The sequence below is a fragment of the Mustela erminea genome, chromosome 17 (assembly GCF_009829155.1).
Source record: "Mustela erminea isolate mMusErm1 chromosome 17, mMusErm1.Pri, whole genome shotgun sequence".
Taxonomy (NCBI): Eukaryota; Metazoa; Chordata; class Mammalia; order Carnivora; family Mustelidae; genus Mustela; species Mustela erminea.
In genome coordinates, this window is record NC_045630.1 from 25,365,502 (window position 1) to 25,383,618 (window position 18,117).

At 51.4% G+C, this 18,117-nt stretch overlaps 1 protein-coding gene across 2 annotated transcripts in view; it reads right to left on the bottom strand.

Moving 5' to 3' along the window:
- Window positions 1–540: 540 nt before the first annotated feature.
- The window catches only part of BRINP2 (BMP/retinoic acid inducible neural specific 2), a 107,612-nt gene continuing 90,035 nt past the window's right edge, over window positions 541–18,117 (bottom strand). For both annotated transcript variants that reach the window (XM_032318909.1, XM_032318908.1), the window contains exons 5-8: window positions 9,915–10,020; window positions 6,945–7,181; window positions 4,174–4,396; window positions 541–2,620 (exon numbers count right to left, since the gene is read on the bottom strand). In XM_032318909.1, coding sequence (XP_032174800.1) covers window positions 1,504–2,620; window positions 4,174–4,396; window positions 6,945–7,181; window positions 9,915–10,020 — 1,683 coding nt within the window. In that variant the 3' untranslated portion in view covers window positions 541–1,503. The remainder of the gene's footprint in view (window positions 2,621–4,173; window positions 4,397–6,944; window positions 7,182–9,914; window positions 10,021–18,117) is intronic.

The following is an 18,117-nucleotide window of genomic DNA, read 5'->3' on the forward strand; positions in this document are numbered from 1 at the left end:
GAGAAAACCAGTGCCATGTCTGCATCCTTCGTAAGGTGCAGAGAGTGTGGGGAACTCTCCTGATGTCCGCAGCAGCATCAGCAAAGAGCAGCCTCCGTTCACAGGTATGCACCGAGCACAAAGCCTGCGGTTCCCCTTGTGAACAGGGACTTGGATGCTCCCCTCTTGATAGTGGGAAATCCTGGCTGTAGGACCTGTGCTAGTTCTCGTGCCTGGGAAAAGAAGGTGTGGGAGGGAGGCGGGTAGCAAGATAACCCTGGGAGGTTCTGCCTCCCTCCGTTCATTTAACAACCGCCACATAAACACAGGTGCGCCACACGTGCATGCGCGCGCACACACACACACACACACACACACACACACACACAGTAAAGCCAGACATCATTCACTTGTGAAAGCACACACTAATCAACCAGTCTCCCCCACAGCCATATCCACCATCCATGAATACTCATGTATCACACATAGAGCAATTAAAAAAAAAAAAAAAATTCCAGGCAGCCCCGGGACCTATACTCTGTTTTTTTTCTTTTTTCTTTCTTTTTCTCATTTCCCCCTAAAAAAAGGCCTTTTAAGAAGATATATTAAACCAGGTAAACTTTTACTCATATGTTCATGTGGCTGGAGCAGATTGACAAAGAAAACAATCACAAAATAAATATTTTTGTTTTGTTTTGTTTTGTTTTTAAAAAAGAACACTTCCCTATACATCGTCTCTTTCTAACTTGACGGAGCTGCTTTCTTGGGCGGAATGGGTGCTGCTGCAAGAGGAGCTCCGGCTGGACCACGAGGGGGACAGGGAGCGAAGTGGTGAGGCCAAGGAAGCAAGGGGGCCGAGGGAGGGAGGAGGGGGGCGCAGAGCAAGGCGCCTGCCTGCCCGCGCGGTCCTCTGTCAGTGTCCCCTTGAGTTTCCCAGGGGCGCTGGCTTGAGAAGCAGTCTGTCTGGGAGGGCACAGACAAGGCAGCATACAAAAGTAAGAACCAACATGGGGCATCACGAAACAACGCCGTTTTAAGAAATCAGGTTAAAAAGAATATAAAAGTGACTCCACGGAGGGGGAGGAGGAGCTGCTCTATTTCCTACCGCTGTGCCCCCTCTTGCTTCCTTGAATGATAAGAATCACTTTTCAGGATTTATTTTTTCATGGTTTGGCTGGTTCTTTTGCTTAATCTCTCCCTTGGCTCCTCTGCTTCAACTGCATCATTCGAAAGCACCGACTTTACAGATTTGAGGCTGCTGAGTTGTAGCCTCCCTGTGTGAGTGAGCGTGTATGCGTGTGTGTGCACGCGTGTGCACGCACATGGTGAGTGCGTGTGTGCAGTGGCGGTTTCTTTCTCTCCTCCCTGCTTCAGGCCAAGCCCTGAGGTCCCAACAGCTGGGTGCTGCAAGTCCAGGGGAGAACCCTGTTGGCACTAAGGTGAGGGCTCGGATGATCTCTGCGCCCCGGGATCGGCAGATCACCCTGGACCACCTCCCTCCCCAGCCCTGGAGCGGGGCCCCCATTAGCTACAGAGTTTGCCTGTCTCGTACTCCACGGGGTTTGGAAGCTTGGAATTGAAAGCCCTCAGGGAGGACTGGATCCTGCCCACCTCGTTGTTGGCCAGCTTGAGCCGGTGCCGGAGCAAGCAGGAGAAAAGGTCGAGCCGGACTTTGCCCGGTGGGGAAAGCTGGTTTACCCGGTCCCTGAGCTCTATGAGCTGCAAGAGGGCAGAGTCCTGGGAACCTTGAGTGTACGGGTAGTCCAGCTGGAGAATTAAGTCCCGGATGGCATCCGGGTCAAAGGGGAGGCTGTAGCCAAAGACCTGCAAGGTGTTGATTTTCATGTATCCTAAGTTCTTGGAGGGGTCGGACATCTCCAGGGGCTCGTAGTAGATTGTCTCGTTGGAGCTGTCATCCAGGGACTTGATCCGGCTCCGCAGGTAAACGTGGACTGTCTCGAAGAAGGTCTTCCACCTGTTCCCCAGGGTGATAGTCCAGTTTTGGCACTGGGCGGCCGCGTCCACGTTAGTCCTCTCCCAGTCGGGGAAGCTGCCCTCACTCACGGGCATGAACCAGCTCTCAGAGTGGCTGCCCCCGAACGGGTTGACGTAGATGGCCATGACCGGCTCCAGGGTGCTGTTCTTGGTGAGGCAGATCTGCAGGGACAGCGCCAGCATCACGTGCACCAGCCCCGGCTGGTACTTGTTGCTCTTGAGCGTGAGCAGCATACGCTTCCTCCACGAGGGGTCGAACCAGCTGCCCAGCCGCATGTCATTGCTGATGAAGATGGAGTGCACCTCGATGCGGCTGTCCCGCTTCTGCAGCAGGTACTTCAGCTCCAGGTCCTGCAGGTCGGTCTCCAGCCCCAGGAAGTTCTCCAGGGACTCGGCCACCTCCGGCCGGCACGCTCCCTGTGCCAGCACGTAGCCCGGGTTGCAGCCCCCGCAGCGTGTGCTGTTGTCCGGAGCGCAGTGGGCGCAGGCAGGCCCCTCCCCCACGGCACACGGGATGGGGCCCTGGCAGGAAGACTGGTCGTAGGGGCAGGTGCAGCTGTGGCTCTGCTCCAGGAAGGTGCCGGGAAGGGTGCTCTCTGCACAGTAGAGGAGTGACTGGACTCGGTTCCACCAGTAGGACAAGGACCTTGGGGAAGGAGGTAGACATAAACAGAGAGTCAGAGGAAGCCCACCGCCGTCTCCCCCAACGGTGGGAGGACACTGACCAACAGGACAAGAGCCCCAAGTTCCCTGCATGATGGAAACCCCCTGCCACACCACTCTGGAATAACTGAGTCAGGCCCACAGCGCAACGTTTGACGGACAGATCAACACCAGAAATACTTGACACCAGACTTGCCTGGCAAACAGCCAGCCCCGTCCTGCCCCAGTACCACCTCCTTCGCTCCCTCCGCAGCCTATGGGAGATCCCCTGCAGCCTCTGCATCAAAACCCCTTCTGCACTTGTCAGCCTTCCAGGTAAGACTGTCCCACAACTGGCTCTCCCCGCTTCCCAGCGTCCCATCAGGTTCTTTCCCACTTCTCCACTGCTGTCTTTTCTATTCCCTCTGCTTCTGTCACTCTGCCACCAGGAACAGGAATTTCCTATGGCTGGCTCCCTCTTCCAATTTACATCTCAGCTCCTCTGATCCCCCCTCAAAGAGGTCTCCCGTGACGCCCTTTTCAAAAGAACCACCCAGCCGCTCTCTATCACATCGTGCTGTTTTCAAGTAATGCACGGCAGGGATCAGGATTGGACGTTATTGTCTACTGGTGATGTGTCCCCAGACGGCTTCTCTGTGGACGCCGCGAGAGCAGGGACGCCGCGGGACTGGCCGGCACGTTCTCGGAAACCAGGTAAGTGCCTCAGAGCCTCTGCTGGCCTGAGCTCTCCACTCATGCTTCCCTCCTTCCTGGGGCCTCGGTGCGAGCGACACCTCTGCCGGGTGAGGCAAGGCCCCCCCAGCGCCCCATTTACATCTCTCCCATACAGTCTGGCCGAGACTTCCTTCTCCGAGGTGGCTTTTCTCTCCGGCTCCCGCTTTTTACTAGACCATGCCTCTGATTTATGTTCTGGGAATGTGACTTTAAGTGGCCACCACATAGTTAAAATTTTGCAGTTTTGGGGTTTCTGTGTACTTATTAGATCTTCCCAATGAACAAATACCCCCCGACCCCCAAACACACTGCTTAAAATCAGGACATGCCGTGTGCACTTGTTGACCCACTGGGCACCCAAGGTTGGGGAGGAGTGAGCGTTGGAGGCCGGGCAGCCCTGCCTCGCCTTCCCCTCCTGTGACTGAGAGTGATCACTTGTGTGAAACAACCTGATGTGCATGTTCTCACCATATACTGTCGGAGTGTGAGCTATAACTCCACCCCTTTCTTCCCAAAAAAAAAAAAAAAAAAAAAAAAAAGCCTTAAAGTAAAAATGAGTGAGAATTGGAGTATTATTAGAATAACATTAGGATCTACCGTAATTTATACAGAAGTAAAATTAGCCTCTGTTTCCTCTCCCTCACTTCAGACACAAGCCAGAATTGAGCAGGACACATAAGGAGGTAAAGACGGCAGGAGACTCTCCCAAGGCCTCACATGGGTCCCCACGGCTGGCTCTCCCATGTGGGACAGAGGAACCCCCAGCCTCAGCCACTCTATGGGAAGGTGCCGAGCTTGGGCCCTGGCAGCTGGGAAGCTCACCTCTCCTTGGGCAGGCGGAAGCAAGGCTGCCGGGGGCAGCGCTTACAGAGGTTGAAGAGCCGGCGGACGATCCGATGGGTCTTCTTGAACAGCAGTTTCAGGCTGGCCCCCAGCTGCTGGTAGCGGTGCTGAAGGCTGGTGTCCATGGCCCAGAACTGCGAGATGGCCGTGGAGTTCAGGAACCTGTCGTCTGGCAGCCTTTTCAGCAGGGTCTGGAATTCCTCTGCGGGCAAGGACACAGAGTGGTGCTCAGGGAGCACCATGCAGACCCTGGGAGGGGCAGGAGGGCACTGCCCAGACCCAGCGGGCCTTGGTGAGGCCCTGCCTGAGGAAGGAGGCTTTCCACCTACTCTCCCAGGCCCTTGGATATATTTCCTTTTCAACAGCTTTATTTGGAAAATAATTAACATACCATAAACAATAACTTTCGGATTCTTTTCTCTCTTTCCTGCCCCTAGGAAGGGGCAGGAAATAGGCTTCTGAATTTCAAACCAGAGGTGCTGCTTTTGCCAATGACCTTGGATGCACCGCTTTCTCCCTCTGTAACTCCTTATACATCATTCACAACTGCCACAGGCCTGTGCCCTTCAGTCACACCACAGACACCCCGGAGGAGCTGTGCGGCAGTCACGAAGGGACGAGTGCATGGCCGGTGAGTGCGGACAGAGACGCGGAGCACCCAGCTCAGAAAGCGGCTTAGAAACCTCCAGTCCCTGCGCCCAGCCTCTCCCGTCCACGTCCTTCCTCAGACTCTGGAACACCCTTTGTCTCTTTCAAGCTTCGGCTCTTGGCAGATTCCTGTTCTTTCCCGTGGCTAATCCAGAAGCAAGATGCTCTCTGGTTCTCAGTGCCTATTGCAAGTCTGAGTTCTCGGAGCTTCCTGGGCACAGCATGATTGCTGAACTCACGCTCAGATCTGCTTACTTGGGACCTGCAGCCACTGGTGGGGGTCCAGATAGCCCTCATTTACTCATTAGCAGTAAATAACTGATGGTGGTGGGAGCCCAACATCATGTCCCGCAGTAAGCAGCACTGAACGTGTCCCACCATCACGACCCAGTTCAGCTGGGGCTGTGGGGACTGGAATGTTAGCAATTAACTGCCATGTCTGGGACTTGAAATGACAATGCACAGGGCCTCAGCTCATTCTGATTTCTCAAGCACCTGGTTATTCACACCTCTACCCCTCTCCCAATGGTTTGAGAATCATACCTAGTGATGATATTAACAACGACCATGTATATAATTGGGTTTGGTCTTTTGTTTTTGTTTTTTAGAGACAGAGAAAGGCAGAGAATCTTAAGCAGGCTCCATACCCAGTGCAGAGAGCCTGACATGGGGCTCGATCTCACGATCCTGAGAACATACCTGAGCCAAAATCAAGAGTCAGATGCTTAACCGACTGAGCCACCCAGGTGCCCCTCATCGTTCTTTTTATAAAACATTTAAGCTCACAAAAGAGCACAAGGAATAACAGGATAAACCCCCATATGCCCACCACCTAGATTTAGGCATTCTGCTTTATTGGCTTCAGTCTTTTGTTTTGTTTTGTTTTTGAGAAATAAGGCAATGAGAATATATAATCGAAGGCCATAAATTTCCCCTCTCTATCAACCACTCTCTTGGATGTTCAATAGTTACCATATATTTCTTCACGTTTTCTACAAACAACTTTATCTGTAAAAATATTAGGAAATGGCTAGTATGTTTTAAAGCATCATATAAATAGTATTAAATGTCTTATATTTAATACATGTTACAGTATTATATTGATATGATATGTATATAAAATACATAACCTTTTTCATTTTGCTTCGTTTTACCCAACATTATGTTTCTGAGCTATACCCACATAACTATTGCTCGTTTAGTGTTGAAGTGTATGAATGTACCAGAGTTATTTATACATGAATTTTACCTACACTCTCCCACGTGAGCCTCCTCTCCACCCACTGTGATCACCCTCTTTTACCGATGGGGATATGAGGGTATTGTGAAGCTGGGCGGCTAATACAAGGTCATAAAACCAGTCAGTAACAGAGTATCTTTTCTTTGGGGCTGCTCTCAGAAAATGTCACATACTGGTTGGCTGATAAGCCACAAAAACTCATTTCTCATGGTTCAAGGACCCGAGAGTTCAAGATCAGGACGCCAGCATGGTCAGGTTCTGGTGAAGGACCTCTTCTGGGTCGCGCAGCGCTAACTCTTCACTGTGTCTTCACGTGGTAGAAGGGGAGAGGGAGCTCTCTGGGGCTCTTTTATAAGCGCGCCAATTCCTTAGTCACCTCCCAAAGGCCCCGCCTCCCTGGGCATTGTATTTTCAACATAAAAATGTCAGGGGACACAAAGGTTCAAAAGGACGCTCTGAGCAAGGACTCAAAATCAGGTCCTGAATCTAATCTCAAGGTAACGCTGACATTCGTTGGACCTGCAACAAGCTCTCATCAGCATGTACTGGGTGCTTGTTGTACTTCAGTAATTCAACAAGTAGTCCTTGTGCACCTTACGTGCAGGCAAGGCCTATGCCCTCGAATATATTCACCTGAACTTACTCCGTCCACAAAGTGCATCTCTTTGGTAGGGGTCATGTCCATTTGCATCGACAACAAAGATAACCACTTGAGACCTGCAGGGTGATATAACCCGCTAGGGGTCATGGACACAGGAAGTGGGTGAGCCAGGATCCACACTGCGTTCCACACATTCCAGTCCTGCAGCTCTTAGCCATTTCCCATTGCCAGGGAGGAAATTGGGGCCAGCCGACTGCTCACCTGACTCCTCAAACTGCCGGTTGTGGGTCATCCAGGAGTCCTGGATCTGCAGCAGGCTGTCCTCCATGGCCTGGATGTCAGCGTCCGGACAGTTGCATTCCGGAAAGGTGGGGCTGCACTTGCACCAACAGTCGTTCCCCCTGCAGACAAGCTCACCCTCGGAGCTGCACGTGATGTAGCTGAGTGCCGCGGCCACAAAGCGCTCACGCAGGTACTCGGGCAGCAGCACCTGCAGGCCTAGGGAAAGACCGTCCCGGTGATTGTGGGGTAGGGCCGGTAGGGACTCGGTGTCCCACACTCAAGGCTGCAGGATCCCCAGCTGGGGCTCTGCACACTTGTGCATTCTGTGCCCAAGAATGGTTGGTCACCCCAGGGCCTGACCCTGTGGAGCTGGTTGGGTAAAAAGGGCCAGGCTGCCCCCGGGGACAGGTGGGAGGGGGTCTGAAAATGCAGATGAGGAGCATCAAAGCCCAAGGCTTAGTCAAACCCCTCCCGTCAGCCAAATTGAGAGCCCGCATATCACATGGATGGCCTTATTGGCTGCGCATCAGCATTTCTAGGATGGGAACTGGAAGGAGAGCTTACAGCCCTCACAGGGAGGAATCAAGGCTTAATGGACTTTGTGTTCTGCTTTCCACAGCCATCCTGGTTCTGGCTTCTCTGAGCTGAGCAGCAGACATCCTGAGATGTTATGCTGACCCCCGTCTCGGGACTCCCACCCCAGTTCTGATGACCAAGGGGGCCGCTCTGTTAGGAAGTGGGGACAAGGGTTGCTGGTACATAGCAGCCAGACTCCACACCAAGCACTTTGTGTATATGATCATAAATAAAGTTCTGGGCAGACTGAGGCTCCTCTAGGGGAGCAGATCCGAGCTCAGTGCTCTTGAAATTGGCTTGGTGTCAGACCTGCCCCTGGTACCGTCAGGTCATACTGCATCACTGGGACTGGCTGCCTGTCTCAGTACAGGGGACTCTTCAGGGGATTGGAAAGTTAGCTGGTGGTGGGCATCCTAAGTTCAGTCAAGCCTGGGCAGGTGTGAATGGTGCCCAGCTCTCTTTTCTAATTGGCTGCCTCTGATCTTGGGTATAATCCACTAAATTGCTCCAAGCTTCAGTTTTCCTACCCATCTGTGGTGGGTATTATTTTACCAGTAGCAGAATATATTCCCGATTCAGCTTCAAGCCACTCAGGATGGCTGTTGGAAACATATCAAGAGATGAATGAAGGACAGGCAGGCCTTTGGAGGCAGGCAGCCTGGGCTAAGTTCGAGGTCAGACCTGCAAGAGGCTCCCCAGTAGGGACATTGTGAGAGACTGTGCCAGAAGGGTGAGGGACAGGAGAACTTCTGGATGCAATAAGCTCCCCTCTCCTCAAATATCTGCCAGCTCTTTACTGTCACGCCCTTAACCTTGTCCTTGGCAGGAAGTCAGAGAGCCCAAAGTATGTTATCCTTGTCTCGGCAGACGTCGGAGCATAACTCAGAACTCCAGCAGCAGTGGGTCAGAGAGCCCAAAGTGTGTTATCCTTGTCTCGGCAGACGTCGGAGCAGGACTCAGAACTCCAGCAGCAGTGGGTCAGAGAGCCCAAAGTGTGTTATCCTTGTCTCGGCAGACGTCGGAGCAGGACTCAGAACTCCAGCAGCAGTGGGTGCTCGTCGTGCTTGCTCCAGGTCTGCCTCCTCTTCTGAACGCTCCTAAATTCTCCTCTCCTCATGGCGTGCCCACAGCTGGCACTTGAGCAGCCCAGCCCACACACCCTGTCCACACGCTTGCTTTCGACGCACACCCTTCCAAGGCCCTTCTCTTCACCTCCCCCACTCCCTCCCTCCTCCTCACCATAACATTTCCCCTTGCTATAAAATGAGTGCCCCGAGCAATGTCTGCATGAGTGATGGGCTATAAAATTAAATGGCATAAACTATTCCAAATGAACCACCAGACATCCTGAACTTCACTCATCGCTAATTCCCAGACGCAAACCCAGCCCACCGAGGGACAGGAGAAGAGGGGTGCTAAGGGCGTGAGGCGCCTCTCTAGAGAAAGGAGTCTTTTACTCCTTTGTTTTATATATTCCTGGATTCCGAAAGTGCTGATGGGTTGCATCTAGCTCAGGTTGCCTGGAATTTATAATCGTAGATCCTGGGTGAGGGCTATTGATTTTATAATACCGAGACAATAATATCTTAAACAGAGTCCAATTCAGTTAGGCCTTAAGAAAAATGAACTTTTCCCATTGCCAAACAGCTCTGTTGGAATCGGTTTGCATAGCTCTGGCCCAGGATGCCGGGGGGACAGGCAGCAGGAGCTGAGCGCCTCCCCTTAACCTCCCAGCCTCAGGCCACCCCATCTTTTTGCTTTCCTGTTTGCAAGGCTGTTTTGTCTAGTTCTGTCTCCAGTGGGGGCTCCCGTTCCTCTCAAACTGTTCTCCTGACTTTGATCTCCCAAAGGAGAGGAGAGACTAAGTAGGGACTAAGTAAAGGAGAGGAGAGAGAGAAAGTAGGGACCACTCTTGGGGTAGCCAATGACCTCACATTTTGTAAAGCTCTCAGCTGAGCTAGAGATGGTGGCCCCATAACCACTCTGCAAAGACGAGCTGTTCCCCAGTGTGTCCTTAGGACAAAGTGGAGGGTTCTTTGGACAACAAAGGAGATCATCAACCCAGGCCAAGGTATGGGTGTGGTATTGCTGTAGGACAGTGACGGGGTCTCGGGGAGGACTAACACGTGGGAGGGTGTGGGTGCCAAGTGGTCTGAACAATAGTCTTGGGTGCAGGATAAACCATGTCAGAAAAATTTCCCAAAAGAATGGAGGAAAGTTGTCTCATACGGGTCCCAGAACTCCTGGTGGTTCTGGTCCTTGGCAGGGTTTAGCCGATTGAGGCACCCAGGACCTTCTCCTGCTCCTCGGTGAGCCACGTTTTTCAGGAGATGTGAAACGTATTGACACCCCTCCCATGGCGGGACCGCTTACCGAGTAACTGCACTTTGTTCTCCGGACTCTGTACCAGGACAGAGCTGACCGAATCCAGGTTGTCGTAGTTGCTGCAGCCCAGAGGGCCAGTCCTGGTCTCCGTGACCTAGAGAAGGAGGGCACAGTGTGGATTTAGATGCCCAGTGGAGACCAGCCCTATGTGCTTCCCTCTCTAGCCGTCTGACCTCAGGCCCCTTGTCTTATCCTTGAGCAGCCCAAGAGCACATGAGTTTCCCTTCCCCCAGGGGCATGAAGCCACCTTCCTTCCTTGTTCTAACTCAGTGAGTACTGGTGGTGGAGGGCGGCCAGCGGCAGGTTATACACAGTGCGTGGCTTCCAAGGGAGCCAAAGGGAATTCGCCTCTGGGAAGAAAAAATTCAACATAGGCAGAAGAAGATAGACCTCTAAGCCTGAGTCCCCCCACTCCCTCCCCCAGAGGGAGACAGGAGTCCAGATGTGGATGCTGTCAGCCGGCTGGTAAGCCCAGCTGCATCCACTCGATGTGGTGCTCGCAGCTTTAGGGATCCCGAGGATGAAAAGCACTAGAGAAATAGGAGTTACGAGTATTATTATTAGTATTAAACATTTAAGTCCCACCTCGCCACTGAGATGTCCTTAGAGAAAATCAGCCATGGGCTTACTGCATATTTTAATAAGTATATTAAATATACATAAACTCTTATAGCCATGTAATATTCCAAAACACCACAGAATCATTTTAAAATATTATAAAGTTGGCCTATCCATTTTTCTCTGATGTTTTTAAAGTATAAGATGAAAAATGGGGAGCTTTAAATGCACTGAAATAATTCCCTAATAAGAATGATGGGGACCCGCGGCCCTTTCTTCCCGGGATCTCCAAGAGCTTTCAACAATCAATCAACCAATCAACGAGTATTTATTGAGCAGCCGCTGTTCAATTCCGCACAATTCATCAAACATTCATAGAGTGCCTTTCCTGGAGTTCTTCAAGGAGTTGGCCCTGATATCTTGGACCTTCTCTCCTGGTTCCGGGCACCTCTGCCCTGCAGCAGACGTAGAAGTTTCCATCCTTTTTCATAAAGATCTGGTTAAAGTCTGGGTCCTCCACACACTGAAGGCTCCCCAGGGCTAGGCTTCTATTCACCTTATTCACCAGGTTGTCAACAGCAACGAACACAGTGCCTGGCACATAGCAGATACTCAGTAACTTAGAGCATGTGTAATATGTTCCAGGCTTTGTGGGGCAGAGAGGTGAGTGGAGAGATGTGCAAGTTATGCACGGTGTCCTCCAGGAAATTACACCCTGGGGGAGAGGCAGGTGCACAGTGCAACTGAGGCACCCAAGTCGAGCAGAAGCCCTATGTCAGTGCACACTCAGGAAAAGAGAGCTCTGAGCAGAGAGAGGGAGCGGAAGGGAAGCAGCAACAGAGGAGACTCAACTGAACAGGTCCTTAAGAATAAGTAGACATCTTAGTGAATCTGTATTGTGCACCTGGATGTAATATAACATGGTATGTGAACTATACAGGCATTAAAATAAATTAAAATAAAAAGTAAAATGAAATGAATAATAATAAAGAGAAATAGAAGCAGCCAGGAAGAGAAGGGAAGGAAAGTTCTCTGCAAACCAGGAGAAGAGGTGAGCATAAGCTGTAACACACAGCTGGAATGTGTGTCGTGAAAATGTCCAGCACCCTGCAGGTTACGGGGTTGGGGGGGCGGGGAGTCACCAGGTGACGAGCAAAGTAGAAATGACATTTTTAAAGAGAATTTAGTAGTTTTAGTCTTAAAAAATACTCATGGGAGTGCCTGGGTAGCTCAGTGGGTTAAAGCCTCTGCCTTTGGCTCAGGTCATGATCCCAGGGTCCTGGGATCGAGCCCCGCATCGAGCTCTCTGCTTAGCAGGGAGCCTGCTTCTTCCTCTCTCTCTCTCTCTCTCTCTCTCTCTGCCTACTTGTGATCTCTGTCTGTCAAATGAATAAATAAAATCTTTTAAGAAATGAAGTCTGGTTTGATACTGACTAGAAATAAGGCAGGGAGACAGATGGGAGAGAACCTGGTGACTTAAATTAGTCTGAGAAGGCTTCGTGGGGGAGGTGAGCCATGAAGGATGAATAGGAATGGAGGGAAAGAGGAGAGAATGTGGAGAAAAAGAGGTGATTACAGACAGAGACCAAGGAGCAAACAGACACAGCGCACGAAAAGCAGCAAACCCAGCCCGAATGAAGAATGGGACCAAGAGCATGACAGGGGCAGGAATGACTTCCCTACGGTTGCCAAGTTCATCCCCCAATGTCATCTCTTTTAACCTTCACAGAAACTCTGACACAAACCTCACTACTATCACTCTCTGAAGAAGAAAACCAAGGTTCACAGAGTGTTGGTGCCCGAGGCCACAGAGCTGAGAGTAGCTAAAACAGGATTTTAATGTTTGAGTCCTCGGTCTCCTCCTGTCTCCTGTGAGGGTGTGTCAAAGGACTGCAGAAAATAGAGTTAAACCCCTCTGGGTGACATCATGTCTAAAAACAAGTATCAACAGAGCAGTTCATCCAAACTAGTTCAGTGATCTGCCCTCGGCTCGGAATGTGAACCCGGGACAAAACAAACTGTATGGCTTGAGACCACTGTATCCTAATACTACAGATGAGGAGCCCTTGGCCAGTATGTGAAATGATTTGTTCAAGGTCACACAGCTAGTTACCTGCAGGGCTTGGATTCATTCCACCCATTCACACCTTCTCTCACTCACCCATTTATTCATTTAACTGTGCAAGGAGCATCCAGAACTCACCCTGAGTAAGGCACAGGCACTGCCATCAGGAGTTCAGAGACAGGAAGAAACACGCTTCCGTAAGCCCAGCGTTGGGGCTATTATACAGGCACCTGCCTCCCTCCACAGGTGGGCACTAGGTGCCGAGTACTGGCTGTGTACTGAGTGAGCGGCTGCTGGGCTAGCGGTCACACTCAGTGGGAAGGTAGGGCCAGGCTGCCTTCAAGGTGAGGTCTTCATCTCTATGTAAAGATGCCTGTAGGAGGAGCCGTGGCCATGGACGAGCCCACTCTTCTGGGGTGGGATGGACTGAGGGGCAGGGTGGAATGGCGGGTGAGACGGTGGGTGGGTGTGGTATTTAGGACACTTGCCTCTCCCCGCCTCCAGGTGACCTGGCCACCACACTGTCGTGGAGATCTGCGCTGGCTTTTCCATCCACCCACCCGAGCTGGCTCCTCACCAGCACTGGGTCCAGGCAGGGAGGGAGCTACACGCCTCATGGAGGAGCAGGACGACCCACCGAGGAGGAGAACAGTGAACAGCTGCTCTCCTCCCCCTTAGGCCCCCACCCTCCCTGTCTACCTGCCACCCACCCATCTGGGTCCCCACCACCAGCACCATTTTAGGCCGCATTCGGGCTGGCTCTGAGGCGGTTTTCTGACCTTGACTTTGCTATTTCCAAAGGTCAGTTCCACAAGAGGACAATCAATTAGGTAAGTCATGAGAGGATGTGGGTTGCTTCCCTTTGTTAATTGTGGCATGAGGACAGGAACGAGGAGGAGACAAAGACTCTGATCCCCACGGTCACTTGCTTAGAGGGAAGGAGCCGAGCCAGATCGAGAATGAGGAAGGCTCTCTCAGATGATGCTAGGACCCAAAGTCACCGCTTTCTCCACTGCCATTCTGCTTTGAGCCACCTCTGTCCTGAGAGACAGAAGGAGGTGGGAAGGAAACAGGACACGCAGAGGGTCCTCTTCCAGATATTGCCTGGGCACTGACTTGATAAGCTGGATGCCTGAAGGAAGACCCCTTCCCCCCAGGGATGAGAGTCCTAGAGTCTCTAGAAGGTGAGTCCAGAGAACCCTGTGCTTTCTCTGTAGCAGACACAGATAGCTTTGGCAGATTACAAAAAGGACCCATAGAGATAATGGAAAGCACCATTCACTTAGGCGCACACATTCAAAGAGCATCTCCGATAAGCTTTCAGAAAGGGAAAATAATTGTGTGCTAATTGGTCTGTTGACAGAGACTGTCCTGCCTTCAGAAAGCCCTGATGGATCTCAGGTTCATTAGCACATCCAATTTTCCGTAAATCCTGGCTCGTGCAAGCCCTCCTTCCATCGAGCCTGCTCTCCTCCCTTTGCCCTTCGCGGCCCCGCTGCTCTTGTCCTACCTCGGGAGACACCTGTGAAGCTAAGCGACGGAAACGGGCTGCTCACTGTGAGCTGGCCCCTTCTCGAGACAGGGCTGGGCAGGGCGAGCGCAGCCATGGGGTGTGCCTCAAAGAGCAGTGGGTTGAGCCCCAGGCTGCTGCGCTGAGGGATTCACACAAGCCTTTGTAAGGATGCTTTGTGAGAATCGCTTCTTTTTGCCATCCTGGGACCCACTCGGGTTTTGGGTGGGCTCTTTTCAGTAAGTTCCGGAACGTATCAAACCAAGTCCTTCCCCCACCTTCGATTAAGTAGAGGGTTCGCTGCCACCGAGAAACAGGCTCGTCCACTCGCGGCTCTCCTCCCCTCCCAGGCTTACCAGTGTCATGGAAGCAGTTTAATATTCTAATAATTGGTCTACCTGAACAAGCCGAAGGTAAGCCCTGACTACAGGCAAGTCAAATCATTGGTAACTCCATGTCCTGGAGTCCACGCACTTCTCAAGGTCATGACTTGACCTTGATGAGCACTGAGGCCGAAACCCAATCCCAAGTCTTCTCACTTGAGCACGTCTGTTTCCCACTAAGCCGGGCAGCCTGCCTTCCGCTATCAAGCGCTTTACTGGTGTCTCAGCATGTGGCGGCCACCGCGAGGGGACCTGGAACCACGTTCAGGGTGCAGAGTCCCTCCTGCGCTAAGCCCTCCTGTTACACCTGCGGGCACGGGGAGGTGCCAATGGGGATGTCGCCAGCCACAGAGTAACGTGACAAATCCTGCAGTGGAGCTGTGTACCGATAAGGGTCAACCTTGCAGCGGAGTGGGGTTTTCAGTGGGGTCTCCGAGCAATGGGTCGGATAAACGAAAGGGGCCGGCATGCCTCTCGCTCCGTGTTGGTGAAAGCAAGTGGCTAACGAGGGGTAGGAAGTAGAAGCACACCTGCTTACCGAAATGAAAAACAGGCAGATGTGCTGGAGGATTTTTCCTTCACCAAGGCTGAGCAGGTGAGCAGAGCACCTCAGGCGACCCCCCTTGATCCAGAATCCTGACAGTGCAGGAAGCCCACTCCACAGTCGCAAAGGCGCATTCAGTAGAGGCGAGTGGGCGGCAGGGGCCGCAGTGCCAACTGGGGCACGTTAGCTAGCAGGGATGCACCCAGCCTACTGGCCCTTGCTCTGTGGGTCTGGAAAAGTATGTTAGAGCAAAGAAATGGCTCTGGCGGAACACTCTACAGCCAAGACAGAATGGACGGCTCAACCCTATCAAGTGAGCAGAGTGGGGGGACAGATGAGGTGCCAAGATCTCCCTTTGCTCCCCGTTTGGCAGGGTGCTCTTGGACAGGTCTCTGGTTCTCCAGACCTCGCTAAGCTCTGTGAGGATGAGGGCCTAGAGGAATGGAAGTAGGAGAAAACACTAAATGGTCCTTGTACTCTTGTGATTCTCTGAACTGTATCTCGTGGGGAGAGCACACTGCACTCCTCACCAGAGAAAACTCCAAGCTGATCGACCCAGTGGAAGATGAATTATCGTCTCACACCCCCTGTGTGACCGGAGGAATTCCAAAAAGAGACTTCCAAGGATGGTGGCCCCATTTTGTGGGGATGGGCTGTGGCTCTAGTTCTGGAAAGTGCTTCTGCAGGCCGTAGGCACTAGAATAGATGTGGTTTGGGTGCCTTCCCATCTCTCACTCCGCCACGTGCAGACTTTGCCGAAGAGAGGAGTTCGGTGAGCCGTATCTGAGACTGTGTGTTGGACTCTTTGTATTGGATTAAAGTGGACCTTGAACCAGACTTTTTTTCTCCAGGAATTTAGAACTGTGATACTGAGAGGAAAAATTTATAGGGTGGTGGTAAACACCCTTGAAGTTCAGAATAAATAATTATCAAGCGATTATTATGTGCCAGGAATGGAGACTACAACTATGAACAAGAGTGGTCCCTGCCCTGATGGTCCCAGCTGAGAGAGCAGACAGTGTTCAGCATGGGCCAGAGTCAGCTCCAGAGCGAGGCAGAGCTAAATGTAATCCGGAGTCACTGGTGTACAGAAAAGTCTAGAGAAAACAAAGGAAAGAACTTGCACAAGAGAAGCCGGAAGATGAAGCAGATGAAAACAGATGGCACGTGTTCCAACAAGAAACAGAGACAGTAACCTGGACATCTCACCGCCCTTCAACAAGACCCATGTGTCTGGAAGGCACTTAGTGTCTCGTCCTTGGAGATCTGTGATAGTCTTCACCACAGTCCTCCTGCCCAATCACCTTTATGCTCAAGTGACTTTGAGCACCTTTGTTTCTTTCAACTGACCGTGCTACTGTGCCCTTGTACACACACTGAGAAGAACTTAACCTATGTGGAAAACAGGGTCAGTGACTCAGTCAGTCAGTCAGTCAGTCAACAAACCTTTACTCATTACCCATAATGTGGCAAACTCTGTGCTCTCATGCTCTCACCGGCAACCAAAGATGAATAAGACCCCAGTCCCTCCCACAAGGACCTCAGAGTCTCAGAGGTCACCATGTCAGCTAGCAATTACAGTTCAAATGATGAGCCCGGTAAAAGAGGCATGTGCTTGAGACACTGCAGAGGAACATTTAACTATCTTGGAAGTCAGAAAAGGCTTCACAAAGGAGTCACCTTTTTGACTTGACCAAAGAAGGATGAGGGAGCACTTCGGTAGTCAGACAAAACCAACAGCAGGTGCCAGGGATGTGCATATATTTGAATCCAGACAACTCGTTGGCGAGGACTGGGCTACATGACAGAAGTGGTAAGTGAAGGGCTGAGGCGGGAGCCAGGCTGAAAAGAGACAAAAGAACAGTAGAGATAGATCTCCGACAGCCTGATGGCTTTGTTAAGAAGAGGAATTATCCTTTTTCAAGCTCCAATTATGCCGTGTCTCAAGCATTCTATCTATTTTTCTATTTGATCCTCACAGAAAGCCATCAAGGTAAGAAATATTCTGATCATTCAACAGTTTTAAGACTGAGAAAACCGAGGCTCAGAGTAGTTTGGGAACTTGTCCTAGCCTAGATCACCACGAGCAGGGGCACAGCAGCAAAGACTCTTGGGTGCGACCCTACGCTCCTTCCATTGAGTCGCACTGCCACCATGGCTGGGCTGTGGTGGTTTAAGCAGGGGGATGGTACGAGATGATTTGCTCTTATGCAAGTGGCAGAGAGGGTGATCAGGGAGAAGCACTGAGAATGGAGACAGGGAGACTAGTTAAAAAGATAAGGCAAGAAAGTCAGGCAAGCATCCTTCAGCTCCTGAATTAAGGGGATGGCAGGTGCATGAGGAGGCTGCAAAGGGCAAGTGGAGAATATATCCAATGCAGTGATGATAGCGATGGGCCACAGAGTCTAAGTGAGGCCAACAGGCAAATGAGGCCATGACAGAAAGGGAAAAGTTGGTCAGGTCAGAGGATGGGAAGGGACATTAATGGGATGTTGGCGTTGTTAATCCAGACCTTTTTTTCTTTTCTAGGCAGGATCAGTTCTTCTCCACCTTCAACACAGCCCACTCACTACAGGACTTAAAGGCTTCCCCAGAGTTCTGTCTTCTTGATAAAACCCAGTCTATGCCACTAACAGTCTTCTTTCGTCATTTTAAGCTGCCTAAGAGACCAACCTCCCAAATGTACCCTCAACCTCTGTTAACTTCAGCCATTGGCCTCTTTCAGACTTTGACTCCATACATCCCCGGAGCTGACCTCTTCTCTTCGGTGCTCTCGGTCTCATGAATGGTCTTCGCGAGGTCGTCTGTAGCCTTGATCTCTTCTCAAGAATCTAGTTCACCTCTGTGCATTAGCCACAGCCCAGCAGATGCTGGAGACAGGGGTTCTCAGCCTTTTCATCTCCCTTCACCTTGGCCTCCAGCCCCGTCTCTGTCATCCACACTCATGGCCGTGTCCAGAACCTGATTTTTTTTTTTCTCTAACTCGCTCTCTAATCTCAATATTAAGCATCACACACTTGCACTTCCGCTGGTCTCTTCCCTCCAACAAATCATCAAACGTACTTCTAACCTTGTGACCTAATTCACTTTTCAAAGTGAAACTTTTCACTTTCTGCCATCCCTGAATGGTC